The sequence below is a fragment of the Artibeus jamaicensis genome, unplaced genomic scaffold, assembly GCF_021234435.1.
Source record: "Artibeus jamaicensis isolate MK-2021 breed Jamaican fruit bat unplaced genomic scaffold, CSHL_Jam_final contig_1998, whole genome shotgun sequence".
Taxonomy (NCBI): Eukaryota; Metazoa; Chordata; class Mammalia; order Chiroptera; family Phyllostomidae; genus Artibeus; species Artibeus jamaicensis.
This window is the reverse complement of record NW_026521407.1, coordinates 3,980,455-4,008,065: the sequence shown is the minus strand read 5'-3', so window position 1 is coordinate 4,008,065 and position 27,611 is coordinate 3,980,455. Positions and strand designations below refer to the sequence as shown.

General features: G+C 53.3%; 1 protein-coding gene across 5 annotated transcripts in view; it reads right to left on the bottom strand.

Annotated features, from left to right (window-relative positions):
• The window catches only part of ABCC3 (ATP binding cassette subfamily C member 3), a 45,750-nt gene that overhangs the window by 2,464 nt on the left and 15,675 nt on the right, over window positions 1-27,611 (bottom strand). Inside the window, exons 8-30 of one of the 5 annotated variants that reach the window (XM_037129596.2) lie at window positions 26,285-26,470; window positions 23,116-23,293; window positions 22,857-23,018; window positions 22,235-22,327; window positions 20,646-20,849; window positions 20,393-20,539; window positions 19,889-19,976; window positions 19,451-19,517; window positions 19,100-19,226; window positions 18,848-19,024; window positions 14,213-14,380; window positions 13,697-13,889; window positions 12,550-12,667; window positions 12,228-12,375; window positions 11,920-12,127; window positions 11,391-11,701; window positions 10,103-10,302; window positions 9,816-9,942; window positions 8,741-8,842; window positions 5,515-5,661; window positions 5,180-5,338; window positions 4,428-4,594; window positions 1,756-1,950 (exon numbers count right to left, since the gene is read on the bottom strand). In XM_037129596.2, the coding sequence (XP_036985491.2) occupies window positions 1,756-1,950; window positions 4,428-4,594; window positions 5,180-5,338; window positions 5,515-5,661; window positions 8,741-8,842; window positions 9,816-9,942; window positions 10,103-10,302; window positions 11,391-11,701; window positions 11,920-12,127; window positions 12,228-12,375; window positions 12,550-12,667; window positions 13,697-13,889; window positions 14,213-14,380; window positions 18,848-19,024; window positions 19,100-19,226; window positions 19,451-19,517; window positions 19,889-19,976; window positions 20,393-20,539; window positions 20,646-20,849; window positions 22,235-22,327; window positions 22,857-23,018; window positions 23,116-23,293; window positions 26,285-26,470 (3,672 nt within the window). Of the gene's footprint in view, window positions 1-1,755; window positions 1,951-4,427; window positions 4,595-5,179; window positions 5,339-5,514; window positions 5,662-8,740; window positions 8,843-9,815; window positions 9,943-10,102; window positions 10,303-11,390; window positions 11,702-11,919; window positions 12,128-12,227; window positions 12,376-12,549; window positions 12,668-13,696; window positions 13,890-14,212; window positions 14,381-18,847; window positions 19,025-19,099; window positions 19,227-19,450; window positions 19,518-19,888; window positions 19,977-20,392; window positions 20,540-20,645; window positions 20,850-22,234; window positions 22,328-22,856; window positions 23,019-23,115; window positions 23,294-26,284; window positions 26,478-27,611 lie in introns of all 5 variants that reach the window. The other 4 variants (XM_053655840.1, XM_053655843.1, XM_053655845.1 and 1 more) reach the window with 4 other exon arrangements.

Sequence of the window (27,611 nt, the reverse complement as noted above, 5' to 3'; positions counted from 1 at the left end):
GCCCTGTGTGCTTCCATCTGCTTTGTGCCAGCTCACAAAGGCACCCAGCAGGAGGCCGGGCTGCAGTAAGCCCAACACGGGAATCTGGGGCTTCGGCTGCAAACCTGGCTGCTGCCGATGGGCCGATCGCCCCCCACCCACATACATACCATAGGCCTGGCATTCGACTATCCCACGAATTGACTAATCACAGGGTGCACCTGGTACAAGGCCAACAGGCTGGCCACCAGGGTGAGGCAGGAGTGCCCCCGGCCCTCATTCTCCCAACCTTCCCAATGGCTCTTGGGAGTGCAAAGGGCTCTCCCAAGCCTGGGGAGATGCCCCTGGCCGGGAGGGTATACACCACACTGCCCCCCACCACCACCACGGGGTGCCCAAAGCATGTCCTGGGAAGGATTGTGTCTGTGGACATCACTGCCTGAACACTTCTCATCCTGTGCCCAGGAGACTGCCCGCCTCTCTGGTGCTCCTCACTGCATTCAGGGTATGGGGTGCTTTATGCTGGTCCTGGAAGTACAGCGTAATTGGGCCTGCCCCTCTCTCCCCTTCACCTTTGGCTCTACTGCCCTCTTCACCCCTTGCACTCCAGCCTCATGTGCCTTCCTACCTCAGGGCTTTGCATGGGCCGTGTCCTTTGCCTGACACTTCCAGCTCCCTCCCTACTCCATCGCCTCCTCAACTTCCCAACTCCTCCTCATCCCTTAGGGCCTGGCTGGGCTTCCCTTCCTCGGGAAAGAAGGTATCCCGCCTGCCCTGGGTAAATTGGCTTTCTTGCCCTGCCCCCTTCCCACAGACCTGCTTCCTTCCTGTAGGCTTTCATTACACGTTCGGTTGTGTGATTATTTGGTTAGCTTCTGTCAGGCCCACTAGAATAAACAATGCCGCACCCCATTGGTAGGTTCGGGCCTTCTCCCCATAGGGCTGCTGGTGAAAACCATTTCCTGTTGGGCCTGAAAACACCCTCTCAGCCCAGCCCTGCCCCTTATCTGGACCCAGGGCCCAGCACTTCCTGCCCATCCTCCCTTCTCTTCTCCCAGTGGGTCCTGGATGTGAGCGGGGAGTGGGATGGGTGGAACCTACAGATCATAGCACAGGGCAGTCTCAGCTTGGTGCGCAAGCCGCTGGGAGCTGTGTGGGGACACTTCGGAGAGAGGAACAAGGGGTGCCCATTGCCACATCCGTGCCCGTCCCTGCGTCTGCATGCCCTGTGGGTATTTTGTGAATGAAGGCCTGTTTGTGGACTCTTGCCTCCTTCAGCGTGGGTCTGTGGCCGCATCCTGCCTCCTGGTTCTCACTCTGAGCTCCATGTCTCCAGGGGGGCCAGCCTGCTGGGCCAATGCCAGCTCCCTTCCCCAAGGCTTCTGAGTCACCCAGCCCCTCCCCTGTTCTCCAACACCACACTCTGACATTGGGCACAATGAGGGAATAGGTCACTGTATTTCCTTGGGGCTGAATGCACTGTTGCCCAAAGAAGCCTTAAGATGCCGAGGACAAGGCCCCTTCCCTGATCCTCTGAGAAAACGGTACTAGGGAGCATTACGGTAAGGAGCTGGGGAGGAAACTGGCATTTCCCGGGGTCTCATTTCATCGATTCAGTTTACTATAACCCTGAGAGTCAGAGGTTCAGAGAAGTTTATCAAATTGCCCAAGGCCACACATCTCTCCCATGTCCAGATGACCTTCATCGGCCTGCCTCTCCCCAGTGGCCCGGGTGACCCCACCGGGTCCCTTCCTGCTTGGGCTCCAGTGTCCCACCTAGTGTGGTCCATGACGGTGTTGAGCCGATGTGCGATGGTCAGCACCGTGCAGTTCTCAAACTGGGTGCGGATGGCAGCCTGGATGAGGTCATCAGTCTCCAGGTCAACAGCGGCCGTGGCCTCGTCCAAAATCAGGATTCGGCTCTTGCGGAGGAGGGCTCGGGCCAGGCACACGAGCTGCCGCTGACCCACACTGAGAACAGAGAAGGCAGACATCTCCAACTGGGCGCCCCAACCTGCCCCTGGCCCTCGCTCTCCCGACTGTTTCTGTTCCCACTCCTTTCCAATGGCCCAGGACTGGCTTTCTGTCTAAGCTCTTTTATGTCCCCTCAGCACTGTCCTCCTGGAAGGGGAGTCGAGTGGAGGTCTGGACTCGGCAGGATGAATGAGGGGCCTCAAGGGCAGATTCAGCGCTGAGCAACAATGAAATCTCCGTCTGCCTCTGGCACACGCGGCCTCCCCTTTTCTCTCCCTTTCTCTGCTTTCGTCCCCCTTCTCAGTCCTCAATCAGTTCCATGACATTTCCGCTTCACTCTGTCATCTGCGCCTTAGTGAGAACACACTTGAACGGCTCTTCCCAGGTATTTGCACACATCATGCCATCTTGCTGAGCCTCACATCACACAGTTCAAAGTCATCTCCCAGCCCCCTGGGAAATACAGGCCAGGGCTGTGGGAAGAAGGGACAGGGCAGGGAAAGACCCCGGGGACTCCCTGTGTCCAGTCGTCCAGTCGCTAGGGAGGTGGAGCAGGGGCAGGATGCACACCTTCAACCTCTTACCTTGGGAGCCAGAGCCAGTGAACAAAGCAAGGCTGTGTTCCCAGCCTCAGAGGCTGCAGCATCCCCACGCCCAAGGACAAATACCTCAGCCCTTCCCAAAGGGGTGAGTCACCACAGCCGGAGTGAAGGCCAGGCTCTCTCCCTGGCCCATTCCCGCAACTAATGAAGGTTTTGGCAGCAGAATGAGCCGCCAGATAGAATTCAGGGCTGATTTATGGTGGGACTGGTGCAGGATACAGGTTCTACTTAAAGAGGCAACAAGCTCAGTGAGGGAGGAGGGGAGCCAGTTTTCTGTCTCAGAGCCTGGCGTGCATGGGATGGAGGGGTGCTCTGGGGGTGGTGCTAATGGCCGGCAGGAACAGGAGAATGGCCCCCGAAACAACTCTGGGGCGCAGGCTCTGCCTGCTTAGGCTTGTCTGCCAGCTACCCTCAACACAGCCGTGGAAATAAAATCCTGTTAAAATGCACAGTCAGTCTTACAAGGCAGGGGCATCCCACGGGTGGCTATAGTGCAGTAAAAAGAGATCTGGGCAAAACATCCCACGGGCCTGAGTTCCTGCCCCTCCTCCCCTTGCTGGCTGAGCAGATTTGGGCAAATAACTGCACGCTGTGGAGCCTCATTTCTGGCCCACAGGACTGCCGTGAAGATTAAACGAGAGAGTGGGGGCCAAAGCGTGGCGAGCACTACTAAGTCCGGAGCAAATGTAAAGGTTTTTGTTTCTTTCTGTCTTTGAGGTCTGGAGAGCGTCCATGGGTGTGAACCAAGTAGGATAACATGAATAAAGAAGCACAGCTAAATTTCTCAGGAGTGTATATTGGCTAAGTCCCTTCTATTAATCACAACGACCCTACGACTGCTCTGTCCACATGGCAGTCACTGGTCACTGTGGCCATGGAGCACTCGAGCATGTCGCCTGGACCAGGGTGTGTGGTTGATCAAAAAATATACATGGGATTTTAAACTGAGTAAGAAAAACTATAAACCACCCTGATAACTTTGATGTCAATTACATGTTGAAAAAATAATATTTTCAATATATTGGGCTAAATAAAATACTCTATTAAAATGTACTTTGCCTTGTTTCTTTTTCCTTTTTTTTTTTTTAATGTGGCCACTAGAAAATATTTTAATTACGCATGACATAGCTCCCGTTAAATTTTTACTGGGCGGCATGGTGCAAAAATGTTTAGGACTGTTAGTCTTCCTATTTTAAAGTGAAAGAAAAAGGAGACACAGAGAGGTTGAGCAACTTGCCCAAAGTCACACAGCCAACACTGGTGTGGGCCTCTGAAGCCTTAAGACTCAGTAAGCAGAGACTTCTGGCTCTCCTTGATGCACAGCCCCAGGGCTGGACATGTAAAATCTACGGCTGTAAGAAAGCAAAGAAAAGCCTAGGGAGCGCCCATTGCCCATTCATAAATTACAGACGAGACTGCGTCCATCTTGGGCAATAGCTATGCTCTGCCGAAAGCACTGTAGGTTTCCTTGCACCTGCTCCGCAGGTTCAGCCCACACCCCCACAAACCCCATGACAGTGCGCCATTGAAAGCCTACAGGATAAGACTCTGAATAGGGTTTTGGAATCTCCCAGACCTGGTTCAAATTCCAGGCATGCCTTCTCCCACATACGTGACTCTGGGACTGCCTCAGTTTCCTCATTTTCCAAGCAGGACGACGGACCATCTCTGGAGCTTGTGGGAGGAGTCAGTGAGCTGGTGCACCACGCTTGGCATGCGAAGTATGTTCAAGACAAATGAAACCCCCCGCACCCAGGCTCAGGTGGGAGTGGGGAGGACGAGAGATGGCTGGCCTGGACTCTGGGTCATTTGGTGCCAACTCCCCTGGCTCGGCAGGGTGTTGTTTCTGACTCGCCCACTCCCAGCCGTTACCTGAGATTCTCTCCACCCTCGGAGCACTCAAAGTCCAGGCCTGCTGGCTGGGAGCTCACAAATGTGTGCAGATGGGACAGCTTCAAGGCATGCCATAGGTCTTCCTCGGAGTAATTGCCGAAGGGGTCTAGGTTCTTACGCAGGGTCCCCGAGAATAGGATGGGTTCCTGGGAATACAACAAGGTCTTAGAGGGAAGCAGCCTGGTCCCCTCGAGGAGCCACAGGCCCCAGAGGCAGGGAAAAATAACGGGAGTTGAGGTGGAAGCATTCCTACTCTGTCCTCAGCCTTCCAGGAGGGAGGCAATGGCCGAGGAGACAGAATACGCCTGTGGGGAAATGATAAACCTCAGCTTTGCCAATCATAATGTCCTCCGCTTAAAGCAGAGACCTGAGAGCTAATCTGACTCCAAAGTGTCCAGTCAGCAGAAAAAAGAAACCCCAGAGGAGCCAGAAAAAGTGAAATGTAATTCAGAGCCGAGAACAAGGAGGCCGGGACGGCACGTCTCTGGAGTGGGGTGCTGAAGGGGTCCTACGGTTCTGGCTCTGTCTGCTGGCCCCAGGGCTTGCAGGGCAGGGTCTGACAGGGCCAGGGCGCATCTGACCCTTCCAGATCCGTAACAGGTGGCCGATCTGTGGCTCTGCTCCTACAGCCTGGCTCTCTAGCCAGGCTTGGACCTCAAGCTGCAGAACAGGGATAGAGTCTGCCCTCCGGGATCACTGGCCAGTGTGGCCAGTCCATGTCAGGGTCCTACCTGAGGGATGATGGTCAGCTGGGAACGTAGGTCATGGAGTCCTATGTCTGCTATGTTGAGGCCATCGATGAGGATTTCACCCTCTGAGGCCTCCAGGATGCGAAAGAGGCAGAGGGTCATGGATGATTTGCCAGCCCCAGTGCGGCCCACGATTCCTACCTGGAGGTGGTGGGGAAGGGCAATCAGGGGCAAGCATGGGGTCAGTGGGGACATCTCCTGGACTCCCCTAGAGAGGCCAAGCAGACAACTGGGACGGAGCATCTGCTCTCCCAAAGGCCCACAGTCCCCACGAGGGGTACAGCCACATCCCAGGCACGAGCCCAGCCCACACGCACCTTCTCGCCACCGCACACGTGCAGACTCAGGTTCTTCAGCACCAGATCCAGGCCCGGCCGGTAGCGCACAGAGTAATTCCTGAACTCCACCTCGCCCTGGGTGGGCCAGCCTGCAGGAGGACGGCTGCCCTCTATCACCCAGGGGGCCTGGCATGGGGGAAGATGGATTCTGCATTAGGGTGGCACCTCTCCACCAGCCTGGCCCCTCCCACTTTCAGCCTCCCTGTCTCCTAAGGCTCCCTCCTTCCTCACCTGCGTCACCGGTGCCTCTGTGGCCCACTTTGTGGTTCAGTGAATCTTTTACCCTCTGCCTTTATTCCCCACCTGCTGCTCCAAACCCTCCCATCCCACCCTCTCCTGTTCTCTCTCAGCTCACTTTGGAGCTGTCCCTCCTTCCCTGACCTAGACCCCCTTTCACCATTCATTATTATTGACTGTGCACAACGTGACAGGCACTGGAGTCACAGTGGTGAATGAGACAGAGCCCTTGCTCCCCTGAGGATTAAATCCTGGTACAGGGGCATATGATTGACAAAGAGGAAAATCTGCATAATATAAGAAGGTGATGAGTGCTAAGAAGTGCTTGGTGTTGCTGTTCTGTGCAGAGTGGTCAGGGAAGCCTTCCTGGAGGAGGTGATGTATAAATAAAGACCTGAAGGAAGTGAGGGAACGAGCCAAGTAAATATCTGGGGGTAGGGCTTGTCAGGCAAAGGGAGCGGCAAGTGCAAATGCCTCCAGGTGTGTTCTGGAGAACAGTGACACAGGTGAGAGGGAAGGGACAGGTATTGGGTGGCCCCATGATGTAAGGCTTTGAAGGCCATTTTAAGGACTAAGATCTTTTACTCTAAGATGCAGAGCCATTAGAGGGCCATGCACAGAGGAATGACATGATTTGATGTTTTTCAAGGACCCCTTTGGTTGCTACCAGGTGAAGGAAGAGGGGAGAGTGGAAACAGAACGACTAGTTGGAAGGGTGTTAAAATAAACTGGAAGGACCTAAACAGACACTTCTCCCAACAAGGCATACAAATGGTCAAACAGGCACATGAAAAGATGCTCAACTTCACGAGTATTAGGGAAAGGCAACTCAAAACTACAACGAGATACCCCCTCCCACCTGTTAGAGTGGCTGTTATCGACAACACAAGTAATAACAAGGGTGAGAAAAAGGGACCCTCATAGAGAGGGTCCCTTTCTCTTTCTCCTGCAGAGAGAAAGGAACCCTCATTCACTGCTGGTGGGAATGTAAACTGGTACAGCCGCTATGGAAAACTGTATGGAGGTTGCTCAAAAAATAGAGCCTGGCTGCTGTGGCTCAGTGGAGTGAGTGCCGGTCTGAGAACCAAAGGGTCTCTGGTTTGATTCCCAGTCAGGGCACAGGCCTGGGTTGCAGACCAGGTCCCCAGAAGGGGCCTCGTGAGAGGCAACCACACACTGATGTTTCTTTCCCTCTCTCTCCCCCATTTCCCCTCCACCTAAAAATAAATAAACACATAAATAAATCTTTTAAAGATGTTACGAATAGAGTTACCATATCTACCCCCAAAATTGGAAACCATTTATTTGCAAAGATACAGGCACCCCCATGGTCATTGCAGCATCTTTCACAAGACAAGGAAGCACCCGAAGTGTCCCTTAATAGGTAACTGGCTTAAGAAGATGTGGCACATGCTGTAGTTTGCCATGTATAATGTGCACTTTTTGTCCAAAATTTTTGGGGAAAAATAAGGATGCACATTATACATGGGCATGATGCTTACATAACATGGGCATAATAATCCTGTATATAATGTGCGCAAAAGCATGGGTGCGCATTATATACAGCAAAATACGGTATAGACCATGGAACACCACTCAGTTCCAGAAAGGATCACATGCTACCATTTGTGACAACATGGGTGGACCTTGAGTTAAGCGATAATGAGGAGAGCACCTGTAGACCATTTTTTAAAACAAGCTTGGACATGAAGAGCAGAGAAATGGGGCAGGAGGATGGAGGAGGAGGGAAGGGTCAACTTGTGTCTAGAATGGAAGATATGATAGCATATTTCTGCATGTGGCTGGGAATCATCCAACAGAGGGGGCAAGACAGGTGACACAGGAGGTGGAGGGTGTCATGGGGAAGTGAAGTCCTTGAGTGGCCATGTGAAAAAGTGGGCGGGGGGTGGCTTTGAGATGAGGAGGGCCATTTGCTATCAAAAGAGAAAGGAAGAAGACTGCAAAAGGACCAATAGCAAGTCTGGGAGGTTGAGGGAGTTCACATCTTACAGCCTGTTTTCTCATCGGCATGTCAGACAAGGTGGGTGGCTGGGCACAGGAGGAACGAGATGTGGGGGTTTGGGGAAAGAAGGTTCAAAACAAATCTTTCTGAAAGTGGAACTCATGCAGAAGCAAAGTAGGAATACCCAGCAGTGGTGTGTGGTTATAAACTTGAAGTGAAATCAGAGATTTTTTCCAAATGTTTTCACTGCTGCGTGCCGGCATACAGAAGGCAGACGGGTGGGCTCACCGGGGTAGGGTTTTGTAGGTGAGGACAGCAGAGAGAGAGAGAGAAGGGCAAGGGACTGGAGGGCACTGGTGTTGGAGCACAGAGTCCAGGCCAGATGAGCTGATGGACAGAGGGACAAAGGCAGGTGACAGGCTTGGGAGTCCCAGTGAGGACAAGGTACTGTAATGCTGGAGGGCTTGGAATATGCGAGCTGGGAGGGACGGGATGGGTGGTCTAAATGGGGATGTCTGATGGAGATCTCCTGGACGATGCGGCTTCTGGGCACGAAGTGGTCAGGGTGCGGCCATGGGAGAGCGTGAATAGAGAAATCTCCCTGCGGAGGCCAACTCCTTTTCCTCAGCAAAGGGCAGGGTGCCCTGCCACTGCTCCTTTGACCAGGCTGACATCTTGGCTGGATGCCACCTCCCTGGTCACCCCGGCTGAATGGGCCTCTTTGGGTGCATCGCCCGAGCTCTGGTCTTCCACCCCAGCACCCTGCAGTATGTCTCACCTCTGCCACTCCATCTGCTGAAGGGCAGACCCTGTCTTGCCCAACTGGGAAACCTCTGCACCTCACCATAGACCTCTGGTTGACACTCAGTAAGGGTTGAATGGATGAATGAATGGATAAGGAGCCGCCTGAGAAGATGGCTTTGGGGCATCAGGACGGTGGGCTACTGAGCACCCTTCCCCAGCTATTGCAGACTCCCCCAACCCCGGGCCCATCCCAGTACCCACCTCAGTCTTCGTCTTGGAGTATTCCTTGACTCTCTCCACAGCCACAATGTTAGATTCCAACTCTGACAACATTCGTATCAGCAGGTTCAGAGAAAATGTCACCTGGCCAAAGGGACTGGGTCATAAATAGGGTGATCTCTCCCCTCACCCAGTGGCTCCTTGATTATGCTCCTATTCTGTCAATGACCCATGTGGGCCTGGGCAAGCCAACAGCAGTGCCACCTGGGGCTCTAGTCACAACTGCACCTCAGGCAGGGACAATGCAGACTCAACCCAGGGCCCCCTTGGCCAGAGTTTCCCACACATTACTATATATAAGACTTCCCAGCAGAACCTTGCTTCTGATTCAGCAGGCCTATGGTCGAAGCTGAGGTCCTGCATTTCTGACGAGCTCCCACATGATGCTGACACAGCTGGTCCCTGGACCACGCTTTGCGGAGCAAGGAGTCTTGATAGACATGCAGGACCCCGAGCCCCATCCTGGGCCTACTGAATTGGAATCCGAGCTGCAACCAGATCTCCAGGTGGTTCACGTGCACCGTGAAGGTTGAGCAGACTGATCTGCCTGGGCTGTCCTTTGTTTACTAGAGCTTTCGAGACTTGAGCCTCCCAAGGTGCTGAAAATGTGATTTGCTTCACAAAATTCCAGTTGCGGTTACTGACCTGCCCACCCTCTAGCTCAGGGACTTTCTCTGCAAGCATCTGAAGGGAGGTGTACTCCAGCCCCACACTTCTCTGCCCCAGGAACTGTCAGGATGGCCCTTCTAGACCTTGTGCACAGAAAGGACAAGCCCTGCTTGTGTGCTAGGGCCAAGCTCCAAGATAACTTCTCCAACTCCCCAAAGTGGAGAATCTCCTCCCTCCACAAGACCTGCTCACTCAGCATCACAATCCCCTGTTGGTGGGACTGTCTCTCCCTGCTTGACTGTGAGCTCACGATGCTGGAGAGTGAAACCTGTGACTGGTCCCCACAGTGGGCACCTTGAGGTGCTCCGGAGATCCTGGTGACACCTCGATGCTTGTGTGGCCTCTGCCCCAGTGGTGGCCCTGCCCTGGGGTCCAGACCCCTGCATACCTGAAGAGCATAGGACACAGAAAGGCCCACCATCCCTGGACTCAGGCTGCTTCTCCCAATTACGGCGAAGAGTGCAGCAAAGAACACGACACAGTTCCCCACGAACTCCACTCGGACACCCAGCCACCTGCAGGGATCGGACAAGGAGGAACTGGGGCAGGTGCAGGAAGGGGCAGGTCTCTGCTTAGGGGCAAGGAGGGGCTAGAACCCAGAACACCAGGGTCTCTCCTGCAGAGACCCTAATGGGAGCTCCTGGAGGTTCCTGGGGTGGGGAGGAGGCTTCTGACCTGTTAGAGAAGTAGCTGAGGTAGGCGTGCCTCAGGTTATTGTCCACCTTAGCATCACTGATGGCCTCAAAGTCCTGGATGCGGTCATAGGCCCGGATGACACTGGAGCCAGTCACCGTCTCCGAAAAGTGGGAATAAATGGGTGAGCGGCTGACAGAGTCCAGCCGCTTCAGTTGCCGTGATGTGGCCACATAGAAGCGCTGATGGAGGAAAAGCTTGGGGTCAGGACCATGGAACCCCAGCTCAGTCCTGCATACCCTCTGAACCCATCCGGCCTCCTCCCACCCATCCCTACTCCCCCATAAGGCCTTGCTTCCTTCCCCGGCACGAAAGAATCTAAGACGTAGGGGCCTGATATGGCTCCTTGAACTCGTTCCACCCTCTTCCTCTGCTTGGCGCTGCTCAGGAGGAGCTTGAAAAGCTGGCCACTTTGCCCACAAATCCTTTCCTGATTCCCTCTCAGCTCCTGACCCCCCTCACTCCCTGAGGGGCCCGGATTATAGTACAGACCTTGCTTGGCCTTCTAAGTCAGTGAATGTGCCTCGCTCCACTTAGGGGCTTTAGCAGTGTGCTCACACAGTCAAATGTTTTTGCAAAATTGGCAAAAATAAGATAATTTTGTATGCCCTTTCTTAAAGAGCCTCTTCCTCCTTCAATGACCCAATCCAGTTGTTCAAGCTTCAGCCCCACAGAAACACGGCTCTGCCTCCCACTCCCCTCCTCTACCCTGGGGACCCCGACATGGCCAGAGGGGTGCCCGATGTGCGTCTGAGAGTCCCCCGTCCCAGCACGGAGTGCAGCCCACATCACGGTCTCTGCACACAGGGGCTTCTGGCCACCTGGTGCGGACCTTCATCTACTGATTCATTCATGGCAGGACAGGGGCCCGGCAACACAAACGCCTTTTACAGTTGTCTATACTGAAAGTCATCAACACATCTTTAAAACATACCTACACATACATATTTAGAAATGTATAAAGCAAAGGAAAAGATAATGTGTCTCAAACTGTGAACAATATTTTATTAAAAAAAATAGCCCGCAGGAAGAAGTTTTGGAGCCAGCCACGACTCACAAGGACTTAATTTCATCCTACCAGCGACCCTATGAGTCTCCCTATTCTACAGGTGAGAAAAATGAGTTTCAAAGAGGGAAGGTAACGGACTACTGTCCTTAACCAAACCCAGCTGCGAAGTGCCTGGGCCTGCCCTCCCTGCAGCCCACCCCTGGTCCCACCCACAGGAGCACCGGCCCTCCTGACAGCCACGCCCACCCGCCCCCTGAGCACCTGCACGAAGATGTAGAAGGCAGCCAGAGGCAGGATGACCACAGTGAAGAGCGGCGTGCTGATCACGATGATCACGAGGGTGGAGACGCAGGTGCTGAAGGAACTCAGCAGCATGAGGATGGTGGGGCCCAGAACCCCGTCGATGACATGAATGTCCTTGGAGAAGAGGTTGAGGATGCGGCCCGAGGGTGTCGTGTCAAAGAAGGACTGTGGCGAGCGCATCTTGTTGTGCAGCAGCACCTGGTGAAGCAAGCGCGAGGCCCGAGTGCAGCCCACTGCCATCACGATGGACGACGACACCACCAGGATCCCTGTCGGAGGAGGCAGGGGGTGCTGGCTCATCTGGCACCGGTGGCAGGTGCGCAGAGGCAGGCTCAGAGGCAGGGGGACCGCTACTGTGGGCTAGGGAGGCTTTGAGAAGGGACAATGGCTGGGATGGTGGAGAGAAGGGCATGGTTTGGGGGACTCAGCAGCTCAGAGGTGAAAAGGGGACCACTGGAGCCCCTTCCAGGTATTTCTGCAGCCTCACCTTGCAGAATTCCCAAGGCAGCATAGACACCCAGCCTATGGGAGGTATTGTTCTGTCTGCCATCCACCATAGCCTCGTTGGTCCAGGCACTGAGCCATATGCTGGCTCCGATGGTAGCTGCACTTTGACCCACGTACAGCAGACAGATGACCAGTGTGATGGAGAGCCCCACAGCCTTGGCATAATCCCAGAACACGTTCAACTTCACCTGCATGGCCATGGTGGTCAGGGACAGAAGAATCCTGTGAGCTCCAGGACTGCTGGGGACCTGCCCACCCTATCCAGCCCACCTAGTCCACCTTACTCACCTTGCCCACCTCCACCTTCTCCTCTTCAATCAGTGTCCCATTTGCCTCCACCTCGGCTGCCTGCACTATCTTTTCTGCTGAGCCAAGGGGCTTCAGGGGCAGAGACCGACTTTGGCCCTCCTCGTCCAAGGACATGGCACTCAGCTGCCTGTGGAGGCAGCTGGTCAGGCCCGCAGCAGAGGTCACAAGACAGGGCCCCCGGTGGAGGACGTAGGCAGCAGCGGAGGCCTGGAGTACAAGTGTCCGGGGAATACCCCACCTGGCAGGGCACGGGGAGTCTGGACACAGCCTTGCAGGAGGCCAAGAGCTCTCAGGAGCCTACCTGTTCAAATGTTTCTGGACCTCATTCGTGACTGGTTCATTGTCCATCAGGTCTGCGTGGTTGCTGAGCAAGTCTTCAGTCAGCGGCACCTCCTCATCCTCAGGATTGTCCAAAGCTGCTGCAGGGGGTGGGAGGAAAAAGGCAGAGGTCAGCTGGCTCCCTGTGAGCCCCCATTCCTACTCCAGTGAAGATGCCTGAAAGGACAAGTGTGAGATAAGTTAGATGACAAGGGCTGGAAGGGCAGTAAGGACAATGACAAAAATAAGTGACCAACTTTGTGCTGGGAAAAGAAAAGGGCAGCAAGAAAGGCTTAGGTTAGAAAAGAAGGAAAACTTCCCATCGGGGGCAATGGAGAAGGGGACTTAGACGCAAGGGTCAGGAGCTTGGGCTCTGAGGACAGACTGGCTGAGCCGAAATCCTCCTTCCGCACAGCACGACTGAAGGCAGGCATTAAAATGGGGATAATAATAGCACCCACTTCATCATGTCACTGTGAGAATTAAAGAAACGGACGTGTGTCAAGCAGTCAGCAAGGGACAGGGTGCTGGGGAGGTGTGCCGGACACACGGGCTGTCCAGGGAGCAGTAGGTAAGAAAACCCAGGAGAAGGCCAGTGAGGCAGCCCAGAGTTTGGGGTTGGGGAGCAGGGACCGGACAACAAGGGGCCAGCGGGGCAGGGGTATCTCCCAAGCCCAGGGACTTCAGTATGTTCAGTAAGGACAGGGATTCGTCTGTTTGTCTGCTGTTCTCTCAGTGTTTAGAATAGTGTCTGGCCACGGTCACTGCTCGATAAATATTTGTTGATAAATAAATGACATTGCTAAGGGCTTACGTATGCGCCAGAGAATTCATTTAAGAGACGGCCTGGCTGTACAAGCTGGGCCTGGGCCCTATGCCCTTTTGACAAATGGGAAAACCGAGGCTCTGAGAAATGAGCTGCTGCTCCAAGGTGGCACAGGCAGAGAAGAGGAGGAGGAGGGGCTGGACTACATCCTGATCCCTTTCCCTCCTGGTGATGTTTGACCACCCACAGAGGGTCCAGGAGCCCCAGAACTCGCCTTGTACAACACTGGGACTGTCCACAGCTACTCAGAGATGCCCTCCCCAGCCAAGACAGGGGACAAAGGAATATGGAAAGCCAGGGATACCAGTCCTGCTGTCCTCCTCCGGGTGTTCCTTGCCCTTATCAGGTGTGTAGTTGTGGATGAAGTTGGCGAAGGAGCCGCTGCGCTGCAGGAGGGCTGAGTAGGTGCCCACCTCAGACACCTGCCCATCAGCTAGTACTATGATGAAGTCCATCTGCGGCAGGAAGCTGAGGTTGTGCGTCACCAGCACCCGTGTCTGGGGAGAAGGCAGCATGCTGTCACCCCCACCGCCCTCAGCACACACCCCCATAACAGGCACAGGGCCACGGAGTGAGTGTGAGGTGCCGGTGTGCCAGGCTGTACGGACAGGTGCATCGGGGCTGCACCCCCTGCTCACCGCAGCTGGTTCAGTGCATTTGGGTTGTGATTTCCACATGGGTTTCCCTAGCCACCCATCCCCTCCTTCCGCTTCTCAGATTTCCACACCTTCAGGTCTCACCCAAACCCCTTGGCCTCCCACCAGTTCTCTCCCAGGGCCCTAGATCTCCCTTTAGTCCCTTAGCCTCCTGGAGGCCTCACCTTTCTTGCCAGCACACCTTCTGGTCCAATGACTTGGTCAAAGATATGCTTGGCCACGTGGGAGTCCACAGCCGACAGTGGGTCATCCAGCAAAAAAATGTCGGCATCACTGTAAACAGCTCGGGCCAGACTGACTCGCTGCCGCTGGCCCCCAGACAAGTTAATGCCCTGTATGGAGGAGAGAGGTGGGAAGTAGGTACTGGGTAGAAGGGGGGTCAGACAGGCACAGGGGGGAAAAGGCCCCATCCACTGTCATTCAGCAAGATAAACCTCTAAATTCACATTTCATATGCCTGGTCCTGTCTCTGTGAAGCTGTAAGGCTGTGGAGAACGGGTGATGGCTCTCAGAGTCCACCTGGGACACGTGGGGACATCCTGTTCCCTTTGCTCCATCACCCTGCCCAACTGGCTCCCTGGCCTGCCGCCATCATGCTCTGGGGGGCTGGGAATCCCAAGGAGGCCCTTAACTGACTTTTGAATCTTCCTTCACCCACACAGTTTGCAGATGACATTCACAGAGATTACTCCATTTGGTCCTCAAGTCAGTCCTCCCAGAGAGGTACCATTAGCCCCACTTTCTAGATCACAAAATTAAAGCCCAAGATGTTGATGACTTTGTCCATAGTCCTGAACTACTAAGGTCCAAAGTGAGGACAGAACCCCAGCATCAAGCCCCAAGTTCATCAACCCTGAGATTGCTCAGGTGCCAGAGGGGAGGTAAGATCTCTCCTTAAACCCATGATGGAGAAACTGATGCAGATAGCAGCAGGGCCGGCCCAGAGGGCAGACCCCAGAGGTGTAGCCTGCCTTCCTCCCACCAGCTTCCTTCATTCCTCTGGAACAGAGCCCTACTCTTTGGGGTGCCCTAAGAGACCCCAGGTGCCCTGGGGAGGGCAAATGTGGGATGGAGTGGGATCTGCTGGCAAGAATCAGGTGTAGTGACTGAGGCATGTGGGCATGCCTGTATTTGACATCTCCCTTGAGCGCCTACTGTGTGCTGGGTACTTAATTGGGTTTCTGTGTGTGCGAGGTCAGCATGGGTCCAAGAAAGGAGAAGAAGTCACATCATAGATGGGCAGGTCTTCCCTAGGTTCCTAGAACCTTGGACTCCTACTTTCCCCATGTCCTCTGCTCAGGCTCGGGCCTTCATCATCCCCCAAACCACCACGAGAGCCTCCTCACTGGGGCCTGTGCCTTTGGGACCCCCCAACACTGTAGCCGGAGCAGGCCTACAGCTGCCCCTGCTCAGCACTAACAAATTGAACATCAAGATAAATAATGATGGTGCAGAATTATAACCCACTGGATCAAACAAGAATCTGTGAGCCCATGTGACAGAAAGAAATTAATGGATAAGTGAACAAGGGGAAGGAGGAGAAAGCTCTTTCTTGGAGTAAAATGCCAACTAATAACTAGAGAATGAATGGAGGTAGAAAATTACCACTTGGCAAATGTCATAGTAAACACTGACTCAGGCGAGAATCATCAATGAAAGTCCTGAAATAAAATGATCAGTGAAAGATACTGCCTCCATCAAGTGGTCAAAGTTCACACTGTTAATAAGCTACCAAGTGACCTCACCTGCCTCCAGAGAGCATGCACCAAGAAGGACACAACCTTACATCATTGGTGTTTCCCCCCCAAAAAACATAATCTGAATCTAACTATGTCCAAAATGAGAGACATTCTACAAAGTACTTTTCAAAAGTGTCGACGTCCTAAAAGACAAAAATTGAGGAATTATCCAGATTGATAGAGAGTAAAGGGATATGACAAGTAAAAGCAACTCATGATCCTGGATTAGATCCTAGCCCAGGAAAGAAAATAGCTAAAAAAAGACAGTACTGAAACAAATGATGACATTTGAGTACAGACTGTGACTTAGATAGTAATATTGTACCAACATTAAATTTCTGGATTTTGACAATTCATCTATGGTTATGTAAGGGAATGTCATTGTTTGGAGGGAATGTACACTGAAATCTTTAGTATTAAAAACAAAAGTGCTAAAACTCCTAGAAGAAAGCATGGAGGAAAAGTTTCATGACCCTGGATTTGGCAATGACTTTCTGGCTAATGACACCAAAAGCACAGACAACAAAAGTAGAAATAGATTAAGTGGGATCACATAAAAATGGAAACTTCTGTGCACCAAACGGCACAACAGAGTGAAAAGGCAGCCTACAGAATTGGAGATATTTGCAACTCATATATCTGATAAGGGGTTAAAGTCCAGCACAGTAAGTCCTCACTTACTGTAACTCACTGTGACTTAAGTTAAATGATACATAATGAAACCAATCGATATATTTGATATAAATAAGAGTTAAGTTCCTACAGCATGTTACCAAGTTATAATGCAATGACACTGAATGAAATGATGTTATTTGAGGGCTTGCTGTATATATAAAGAACTCCTGCGACTCAACAACGAAAACATCAAACTTGATCACAAAATGGGCAGAGGACTCTGTGGACCTTTATCCAAAGAAGATACACACAAATGGACAATAAGCACAGGAAAAGATGCTCAACCTCACTGATCACTATGAAAATGCAAATCCAAATCTCAGTGAGATACCACCTCACGCCCATCAGAATGGCCACTGTCAAAAACACGAACACCATCCCACTCCCAAACCCCCCCCCACAAGTGCTGGCCAGGGTGTGTAGAAGTTGCAATTCTTGTGTACTGCTGGTGGGAATGTGAAATGGTGCAGCCATTCCAGAAAACAGGATGGCAGTTCCTCAGAAAATACAAAAACAAAAAACAAAAACCCCCAGCATCACTGTATCATCTAGCAATTCCACTTCTGGGTATGCACCCAGAAGAACTGAAGGCAGGGTCTTCAAGAGGTATTTGCGCACCCATCTTCACAGCTGCCTTTTTCACAACAGCTCAAAGGGGGAAGCAACCCAAGTGTCCGCTGACAAGTGTATAAACAAGATGTGGTGTACGCATACAACGGAACATTATTTAACCTTAAAAAGGAAAGAACTTTTGACTCATGCTATGATATGAATGAACCTTGAGGATTTTATATTAAGTGAAATAAGCCAGTCACCAAAAAAAGATACCACACTATGTGATTCCATTTATATGACGTGCCTGGAGGAATCAAATACATAGAGACAGGAAGTAGAAAGCTGGTCGCCAAGAGCTGGGGAAAGAGGAGGATGGGAAGCTACTGTTTCAAGGGCACACGGTTTTAGTTCTGCAAGATGAGCAGAGTTACGGAGGGCTGTACAACAATGCGCATGTATTCAGCACCACTGACCTGCGTGCTTAAAGAATGGTGACTGTAAATTCTGCATAAGCACATCTTGCAGCAATTAAAAAGAAATAAGTAAACTAAAAACCAAAAACTTTCACTGATAACTCATGGTTTTTAGGGTAAATGCCAAAACCTTAACCAAGGTCTTCCAGGCTCTGCCGTGCCCTGTACCTTCCCGCCCCTTCCTAACTAGTCGACCCACCTTCCTCAGCTCACACCTTCAAAGGCTTCCCATCCCTCTTGGTAAAGCCAGCCCTGCCAGTGGCCTGCAAGGCAGCATGGGAAATGGCTGCCTGGACACCTCGCTGGGCTCGGCTCTTCCCCTTACCCCTGCTCACTGCACCCCAGCCACAGTGGCCTCCTTGCTGGTCCTTAAATGCTTCAATCACACTTCTGCCTCAGGGGCTTTGCACTTGTTGCTCTCTCTGCCTCTTGGGGGCCTTTCTCCCAGGCAAGGCTCCATGTCCCCAGAAGTGGCCCACTGCCTCCTTCCCCATCTTCAGTGAGGCTTTCCCAAGGCCCCCTAACAATATAGCCTTGTACATAGACCTATATCTCTTCTCTGTTCCATTCTTTCCCCCTTAGCATTTATCTCATATATTACATATTTATTTATCTTGCTTATCATTCCCCCTGTACTAGGAGGTAAGCTATCTGAAGGCAGAGATTTTAAATATTTTTATTTATGCATTATTTTTAGAGGAGAGGAAGGAAGAAAGAGAGAGAGAAACACTGATGTGAGAGAGAAACATTAATTGGTTGTCCCTCCAAACCCACAACCCAGGCATGTGTCCAGCCTGGAAATCGAACCAAGGACATTTCCCTTTGTGGAGCGATGCTCAACCCACTGAGACAGGCTGGCCAGGGCACTTTCTTTTTAAGATTTTATTTATTATTTTCAGAGACAGGAAAAGGGAGGGAGAAAGAGAGGGAGAGAAAAAGGCAGAGATTTTAAGACTTGTGTACTCACTACTGTATAGTACTGTCTGGGATATAGGTGTGTAATAAAATCTGAGGAATGAATGAATGAATGAATGAATGATGAGCCCTTCTTCCTCAGCTGTTAAGATGCAGCTCCAAAGTGATGCTTTTCCGTATGTAGACTTCCCCCTCACTGCCCTCCCTGTCCCTGCAGAGGCCTTCAGCCTGACCTGCAGGAATTTTTCAGCCCCCACCTGCTCACAGGTTGGCTCCCCCACCCCCAGCAACAGATCCGTTTCCCCAGCGCCTAAGCACAGAGCTGGGCATGGTATTACATGAATGTGTGAATGAGTGAATGAGTGCATACATGGACCTGGGCTGGTTTACCATGGGCAGCTGTATATGCTGACTCCCCAGAGCATGGGTGGGGACCACGTACCTTCTCTCCAATTTCTGTCTTGTCCCTCCCAGGCAGCACCTCCAGGTCAGCTAGCAGCGCACAGGCCTCCAGAGCCTGTTGGTAGCGACTGGGGTCCAGGGTTCGGCCAAATAGCACATTTTCCTGAAGAGTGCAGTTCTGGATCCAGGCCTGCTGGGGCACATAGGCCACGGAGCCCTGGCCACAGGAAAACCCCAGAGTTACCTTGGGGTTCACCGAGCTTCCCTTCCCAGGAGTCCCTCCCTTTCTCACCTTCATATACACCTTGCCTTCCAGCTTCTCCATCTCTCCCAGAAGGGAAGACACCAGGGAGGACTTTCCACAGCCCACGGGTCCTACCACGGCCACCAGTGCCCCCTTTGGCACCTGGAAGTCTAAGCTGGGAGACCAGGAGCCCAGTCAAAGACAAAGATCAGGTTTTTGATTTCCAACCTTCCACCTGGAGACCCAAGCCCTTTTCCCTCCCAGATACAACCCTGGCAATTGAGGCTCTTCCTACTTTCTAGGCAGACACTTGGGAGTAAGGGTCAGGGGCAGGTTTTGCTATTGATCTGAACTTTGGCCCACTTTAGGGAGCTCAGAAGGCACAGGAGAAGCTGGTACCTGTGCAGGGTTGGGGACAGGTCCTGGGCCCAGGTGAAGGTGCCATTTTCTATGATGACAGCATGGCCTGGAAGAGTCAAGGTATACAGGGTTAGGGGGGACAGGATCCCTAGGGGAGGTTGGGAAGGAGAGGGGTGGGAAGCCCTAGGGAAGGGGTCAAGGGGAGAAGGCAGGGGAGCTTGGCACACAAGGAAAGGGGGCAGGAAGTCTTGGGACAGGGGCATGGGGAGGCCTGGGGAAGGAAGGAGAGTGGGGGAGGCTTGGAGAGGGATGAAGGAACAGAGAGCAGAGAGCCAGAGAGGACAAAGGCAGACATAGAATTGAAGATATGAAAGAAGAAGAAAAAGAGGGGTCACAAGAGGAAAGATAAAAGCTTGGAACAGGGATTTTTTGGAGCAGGGGCTGCTTCAAGAGCAGCCCAGGTAGTGGTGTCTGGACCTGGGGTGATGGTCTTTCTTTCTACACACTGGGAGTCAAGTTCATCTTGGCTCAGGAAATGCTGGATCCGTTTCAGAGACACGCTGGTCTGCAGGAGGGTGTGAGTCAGCCCTGGAAGCCATGCATTCTCTATCCCCCTCCATTCCCTCTTACACTTGACAGCCCCCAGCTTCCTGGGTGTGGTCAAGCCGCCCGAAGGCCAAGACACTGGTTTGGGAGCCCCTTGTAGGATTAATTCTTCCCTGGCTCCCACTGCCAAAGACAGAGTACAGGTTGGTAAGAGGAGGTTGCCTCCAGAACTCAGGTTTTCAGGGACCCCACCTGACATCCTCTGACCCCAAATGACCCCTGATTCTAATGACTTCATTCAACTTTGAACAATTCTTCTTAATGCTAGATGGCCCTCTCCTGATTCCAGTAATTCTCCTTGATTATCTCTTGACCCTGAGTGACCCCAACAACCTGCCCTCCTCCAGCAGAACCCCCAGCCCCACCTGCAGTTACCCGAGTCAGACCGCTGATTAAACTGGGCAGTGAGTTGAGGGGGTTCTTTAAGATATTGAACAGGGACACAGCCACAAAGGCCTTCTCGGCGTCCAGCACGTTGTTTGGGTCCACAGACACGTACACCCAAAGGGTGATGAGGGTCACCTGGGCAGCGGTAGGGGTGAATGTCAGGGTGGAATATGCTGGGCCCAGAGGCCTGGCCTGCCCAGGTGGGAGGTGGGAGGTGGGAGCCCTGGTAGGAGAGCCTCACCAGGAAGGGGGTGCAGTGCCAGGTGAAGATGAATATGGCAAGGAGGTAGGCAGACAGGCGCAGTAGCCGGAGCTCACTCTGCCGGATGCCCTCCACCTGCTGCAAGAGGCTGGACTCCCAGGCATACAGCTTCAGCACCTTGATGCCACCCAGGATCTCACTCATCAGCCTGATGCGTGAGTCCTTGAACTTCATTTGTTTTGCCTGCAGAGAGAGTAGTAGTGGCACGCTCCGCTGCTCCGCTCCACAGACCTCCACCCTCGGGGGCTCATAGTTCCCCACACAGGGGCACACACTGCAGCTGCAGGGCCTGTGCTGCGCCTCAGCCCGGAAGGCCCAGCTCAGCCTCCCCTCACCCCCAACAAAATCTAGCTCCAACCTTGGCACCAGTGTCATGGTCCCTCCCAGGCAGCATCCTCTGCCCCCTTCCCTGGGTCTCTAAGGCACACTGTACTTCCGTTTTGTCCCCAGAGTACATGGATACTTCCCCAATTAGACTGCCAGCCTCCTGACCCTAATCGAGGACGCAGCACGCCAAATAAAACTTATTCATTCGACCCCTGTTTATTGAGTGCCTACTGTGTGCCGGGCCACGTGCTAGGCATGGGATAGATAGGCATGACCAGCTCAAACAAGGCTCCAGTCATCATGAAGCTGACAGTCTGATGGGTAGGCAGGTAGGAAGTGAACAGTTATTTAAATAAATACTTAACAAATCAGCGTGTGTATCCTGAGGGAAACCATAGGATTCTGTGAGAGTCTAGGAAATCAGAGTTTATGTTGGGAGGTGAGACAAGGGAACGAGTTGAGCAGGCAAGGAAGGGAAGAGTATTCCAGGGAATGGTGGCCCAGAGGTATGCAAAGCTCAGTGCTTTGCAGAAAAGTAAGAAGACGAGACCGGCTGAAAGTTGGCCATACCACAAGGCGTGCGGGCTTGCAAGGTGAGCAGAGGCCTGGTATGTGGACCTAGGGACTTTGTCATTCATTCTGTATGCAGGAGGAAGCTACTGAAGCCTTCAATAAATGTTTGCAGAAAAAAGGACTGGGTGACTGGCTATTCACACTCAGTGCAGTGTGGCAGAAAAAACTCCTATTAGACCAGAAGACGCAGATTTAAGTCCCAGGTCTGCCTGATTCTGGACTGCCATAATCTCTCTGGGCATTGGTTCCTCAGATGCAACATAAGAATGTTTCTCGCCCTGGCTGGCGTAGCTCAATGGATTGAGTGCAGGCCTGTGAACTAAAGGATTATGGTTTGATTCCCAGTCAGGGCACATACCTGGGTTGCAAGCCAGTTCCCACTGGGGGACACAGGAGAGGCAACCATACATTGATATTTCTCTCCCTCTCTCCTTCCCTTCCCCTCTAAAGATAAATGAATGAAATCTTTTTTTAAAAAAAGAATGTTTCTAAAACACTCTCAGGGTTGTTATGAGGATAGAGTGAGCTAGTGTTTGTGAAAGTAACTTGTACCCACCCATTGTTAGTAAACAAAATAACCAAGGGGCCCCAGGATAGTGAATACCCTTCCCTAGGCACCTGGCCAGGCACTCCAGGCAGAGCGCCTGTGTACCTGTGACAGCACCCACCTGGAAAGCATGTGTCTTCGTGGCCACAACTGCATTGAGTGGGATTTGCAAGACCATGAAAGCGACTCCTGCCAGAACAGAGGGACCCAGGTTCTGAGGAGGCACAGGTGGTTAGAAAGCACATATTAAACCAGTGTGTATGTAGATGGAACCCCACAGACAGAGGCTTATCGATCTGACACATGGGGATGGACGGGAAGCGATTGATTACGATCAGCCAGATTGGCAGCAAAAAGTAGATATGTAGAGAAAGCCAAAAGGACCAAAACATCTGCAGAGGCTGTCAGCCATCCAATAGTGATGACAAACAGGCACAAACAGGCAGGCATGGAGGGGTGTCCGGACACACAAGAGGGCAAATACAGACACAGTGACGGGCAGTCACACACACCCTGCCTCTTAGTCCCTCTTTCCTCCCCTGGGACCTTGGCGAAGGGTAGTCACCCAGGCTGGGAAGTCTCGGTTGCACACACCAGCATCAGCATGCCTGCAGTCCTGACTCCCACCCCACCATCTGGGGAAGCACTTGTGTCCACAATGATGCACCTCTGCTGACCAGTAGTAACCCTCTCTTTCCCTTCCCCAGCAAGGTCAAGGATAGAGGAAGGGGCCAGAGAGTCACCTGCCAGAGGAAGTAGATGGCCAGGAGGGTCTGCAGCGGCCCTGACCACAGCAGGTTGAGGAAGGGGGTGAGGTCCATGAAGTGCTGGGCATCCACTGACATGAGGTTGACAATTTCCCCCACGGTGGACTCACGTCTGACTGAATTGCTGATGACCAGAGCCTGCAGGTGGACAGCGGGTGATGAACTGGGCCAGTGACATTGTCCAGAGCTCTCCAGGGCCAGCCTCCCCGGCCCCCAGAGCCCTGTACCAGCCAACCTTCCTATAGATGAGACCGATGATCCCCGTACGAAGCCTCAACCCCATCACAAAGATGTAACGGTTAGCCTGGTGCAAGAACAGTGTCTGCATCACGGAGCACATGAACATCAGCCCGGCCACCAGGAAGCCCCACCAGTTAGGGGCTGTGGGGTTTGAAATAAATCTGATCAGGATGCTGCAAGGGCAGGAGAGAGGCATGAAGGTCAGCATGGGGGGGCGGGGCATTCCCTAGGTACTTCCTCTACTGCTCCCCTCCCCTTTCACCCTCAGCCTCCACTCTGCCCCCTCCTCTGAAACCTCTCAGGTGGTGACTGCTAACCCTCCTCCCCATCCCCACCCAGGGGGACCCAGCCCAGTACTGCCTCAAGACCCTGACCCTCCCTCCTTGCTCCCTGCTGCCTTCACCTCCTCTTCTGTCTGCCACAGCCCCCGCTACACCTCCCATCTAGAACTCTCACCCCCAGCCTCATCTGCCTGCCTTTCTTGCCTGCTGGGACCACATGGCAGGAAGTAATACTACATGTTTCTTGATTAGAATTTCCTGTGCCTTCTCCTGGACTGCTGAGGGCTCAGAGCATACTGCATGACCACATAGGCTCTCGCCCCTCAAATCCATCCTCTCCAACATCGGCTGGCTCCAGCCCTAGCTGGTGACCTGGCCCAGGGCCCTCCCTCCCCTTGTCTTCCACCACCCTCTTTATCTCTCTTCTCTTACCTTCTGAGTGGCTACCCACTAAGTCCTCCCACCTGACTCACCTATTATGAACTCCCCGCCAACCACAAACTTCCCTTCCAACATTTGCCTCCTTCCCTCTCTGCTGCCTGAGGAGACATGTCCCTCCAGCTCTCCTGGCCTGACCCTGCCCAGCTAAGCTCTGGATCCCATCTACCTCCTCGGGAACATGCTCCATCATCGCCCCCCTTGCTCCTGATCTTCAATAGCTTCGTTTCTGCTGGCAGCTCTGTACCTTTTCCTTTGACATGACCAATTCTCTTCCACGTTGGGACACACCTTGCCTTGACCATGTGGATCTACCTCTATAGTCACAGCCAGGCCTCTCCTTCTGGGGGTTGAATGTGCCTCCCAAAAATATGCATTCAAGTCCTAAACCCTGGTACCTGTGAATGTGATCTTATTTGGAAAGAAGGTCTGTGCAGACATAATCAATCAAGTTAAGATGAGATCATTAGGGTGGGCCCTAATCCAATGGCTGGTGTCCTTATAAGAGAAGGAGAGATTTGCATAGAAACACAGATACACTCATGAAAGGGCCATGAGAAGGAGGAGGCAGAGATAGGAGTGTCGCCTCTACAAACTGAGGAATGCCAAGGACTGCCGGCAACCACCAGAAGCTAGGGGGCAAGGGACAGATTCCCATTCAGAACTTCTAGAAGGAACCGACCCCACCGACACCTTCGTTTCAGCCTTCTGGCCTCCAGAGCTGGGAGAGAACAAACTGCTGTTGTTTTAAGCCACCCAGTTCATGGCAATTTGTTGAGCAGCCACAGGAAATGAATGCATCTTTCTATACGGGAAGTCTCTAGACCTCTGTGGCCCCCGTCTCCCCTGTAGACCCCCTGCTCTCAGGGCCTTTCCCTCTGTCCCAGTCTCTGTTCTTGGCAAAGTCACAAACAAAATCCTTGTGGCCTTCCTCGGGCTCCATTTTACTGGCCATCTTGCAAGCGCCCTGCTCCTCCATCCCTGGCCCCTCCCCGCCAGGCTTCTGCCCACCCCCTACCTGTCAGAACTCCCCAAGGTTCTATCTGGGGCCCCCACCTGGCAAAGCTTAGCCACAGATATGAGACCCTGGGCTTCCACCAATGGCTCTGAAATGTGACCTTCGTCTGGATGGCAGTCTCATCTTGGGGGACCCAGCTGAACTACAGAACCATGTGGTCACGACTCAACTCACTACCTTGTCTGTTATCCAGCCCCCTCCTCCCACTGAGTTCATCATCTCAGCAAAACATCCATCATCCTCCAGTCGCCCTTGACCCCTCCCTCTCCTGGCACACCCCTCATCTCCAGCATTGCTTCTGAATCCTGTCTGACTCCTGGCCTGGGCTCCCATCTGCCTTGGTCAACCCACTTTCATCTGGCCCCCTATTCTGTTATCCCCCAAACTGCTGGCAGGGGATCCTTCCAAAATACAAACCAGCTGCCCCTCCCTGGCTGCAAATCTTTCAAGAATTTCCTTGACTCTCCCCTCTCCCTTTGTCTTTCTGCCTTTCCCTCTGCTCATGCTTCCCTCCAGCATCCCTCCCGGCCATCAGGAATGCCTGGATCTCCTGACTCCTGCTGTCTCAGGCCTTTGTGACTCTGGCTCGGCTGCCCCTTTCCCTCCTTCCTCCCCTGGTTAACTAACCCCTGCTTGTGCTTCCAAATTTTATACTTTCCCTGGCTGGGAAACATATCATGCTCTTTCCCAAGCTGGCTTCTGTACTCCTCCTGGGGTCCAGACACCTGAGTACCTCCGCCAGCACTGTGCCCTAATGGACTCACCCAGTGGTTTCCCCCACAAGACATTAAGACCATAGCTCTTCGGTCCCCTGGGGCTCAACAGTCATTGAATAAACAAAAGCATGAATGGAGTGGCAAGGAGCTAGTGGTTCAGCTGCTAGGTAGCGCTCTTTCCTCCTCCTCTATTGAGAACTCAAGCCACTCCTATGACAAATGATAGAGCCTGCCTGTCATCTGGGAAGAGTGCTGTGTAGCTGCAGTTCAGCGCCCTGGACTCAAATCCAACTTTATCGGCTGTGTGCCCTTGGGTAAGTCACTTCACCTTTCTGAGTTGCCGCTTCCTCACTTGTTTTTATTATTTAAAAAAATTTAGTTTTGCGGCTTCCTTGTTTGTAAAATGGGAGTAGGGACACTTCTCTGTGGGATTTGAAGAAAGAATGTTTGTTCTTTCTTTAACGCATCCACAAGGGAGTCCGGCACGTAATATGGTAAAGACAAGCTGGATATGAATGGAGAAACAAGGAGGCAGAGCCATTGCCACTGCCACTGCCAAAGGGCACACAGAAAGTGGACAGAGTCCCTTCAGTTCCTGGTCTGGGACTCTTTTCACTATATGTTGTCCCTTCCTCTGGGCTCAGTCCTCAGGGACAGCCAGCCACCGCCCCGCCCAGGGGAGGGCTGCAGCAAGGGGAATCGTGCGGAGACCTGAGCAGCTGGGGACTGACGAAGGAGAGCAGGTCCTGGGCCAGCGTGAAGCATGAGCTGATGAGGAAGCCAGGGCCGAAGGTGACCAGCAGGGCCTTCAGGAAGGAGGGCTCCCGGGGCCTGGACCGGCCCCCCAGCAGCTCCTCGTCCTCCCTGGAGACTGTCTTCCCAGAAGCCACTGCGACCCTGTGTCCGATTGGGAAGGAAGGAGCAGTGGGTAATGGGCCCGTGAAGCCAAGTGCCTGGGATGGGTGGGGAGGAGAGGGGCACTGCTTTCTGGGCTCTCAGGACTGGGGGCCGGGGCAGGAGGATGGACAACACGACTTTCCAGGTAAATTCCACAAGAGATTCTGTCCTCCTGTGCCAGAGGGTATTAAGCGGTGTCTGACATCTGAGGCCTATAACCCACCTCTGAGGCAACCCCCCACCTCTGGCTTGGCCCGACCTCCCCAGGGAGGATGCAGTGAGGGAAGGGACACACAGGCGGGGAAGGCTAGTGGCTTAGTCACAGGGAGCTGCACAGGGAGGGGGTAGAGGTGATGTGGAGGGCCAGAGGGGGGGTGCCGGGAAGACACAGGAGCCATGGGGCTTCCCAGAGGCTCCACACTGTAGAAGCGAAGACACTGCTGACTAAGCCCAAGGGCCAGGCTCCTCTCCTCCAAAAGCCAGCTGGTGTCAGGGACGCCTGACTGAAAAGGCACTGGAGTCCCGGGCCCCGGGTTGGTGGGGGCTCAGCCCCAGAGTCAGAGGTGGAGGAAAGGAGGACTCAGAGCTCCATCTCTCGTGGCTGCCAGTGAGCCAGGGGTGGGGTCCTTGACAGGGAGGCTGCCCGTGGGAAGGCTCCTTGGCTGGAGAGTTGTCTTCTCCAGCCACTGCCTTCAGACAGGACAAGGCAGGACTAGAGGCCCTGCTCCTCCTGAGGGGAGGCCCTGGAATCTACCTCCACGTTGGGCAGGGTGGTGCAGGGTAAGGGCAGGGGAGCCAGACAACTGGGTGTGGGTTCCTGCTGTGCCACCACCAACCGGGGGACTTTGGGTGTAGCATTGAACCCAAAGTGAACCTCTGTGTCCCCTTCTGCAACAAGGGGACAGCAGAATACACACTGTAGGGGGGTTGGAGACCAGGTTCATTCTGTGCTCAGGGCCACGCCTTGGGTGGAGTAAGTGCTGCAAAAGCGGCAGCCATCCTCCGGCCTCAGGACAGCTGGGGAGAGCCGCCGTACCCAGGCCTGAGCCTCCCACCTCAGGACCCCCTACCCTTGCTCTTCTCCCCACCCCCAGCCTTGCAACCCTCCCTGGTCAGCAGCCTCCCCTGCAGGAGACCTGGG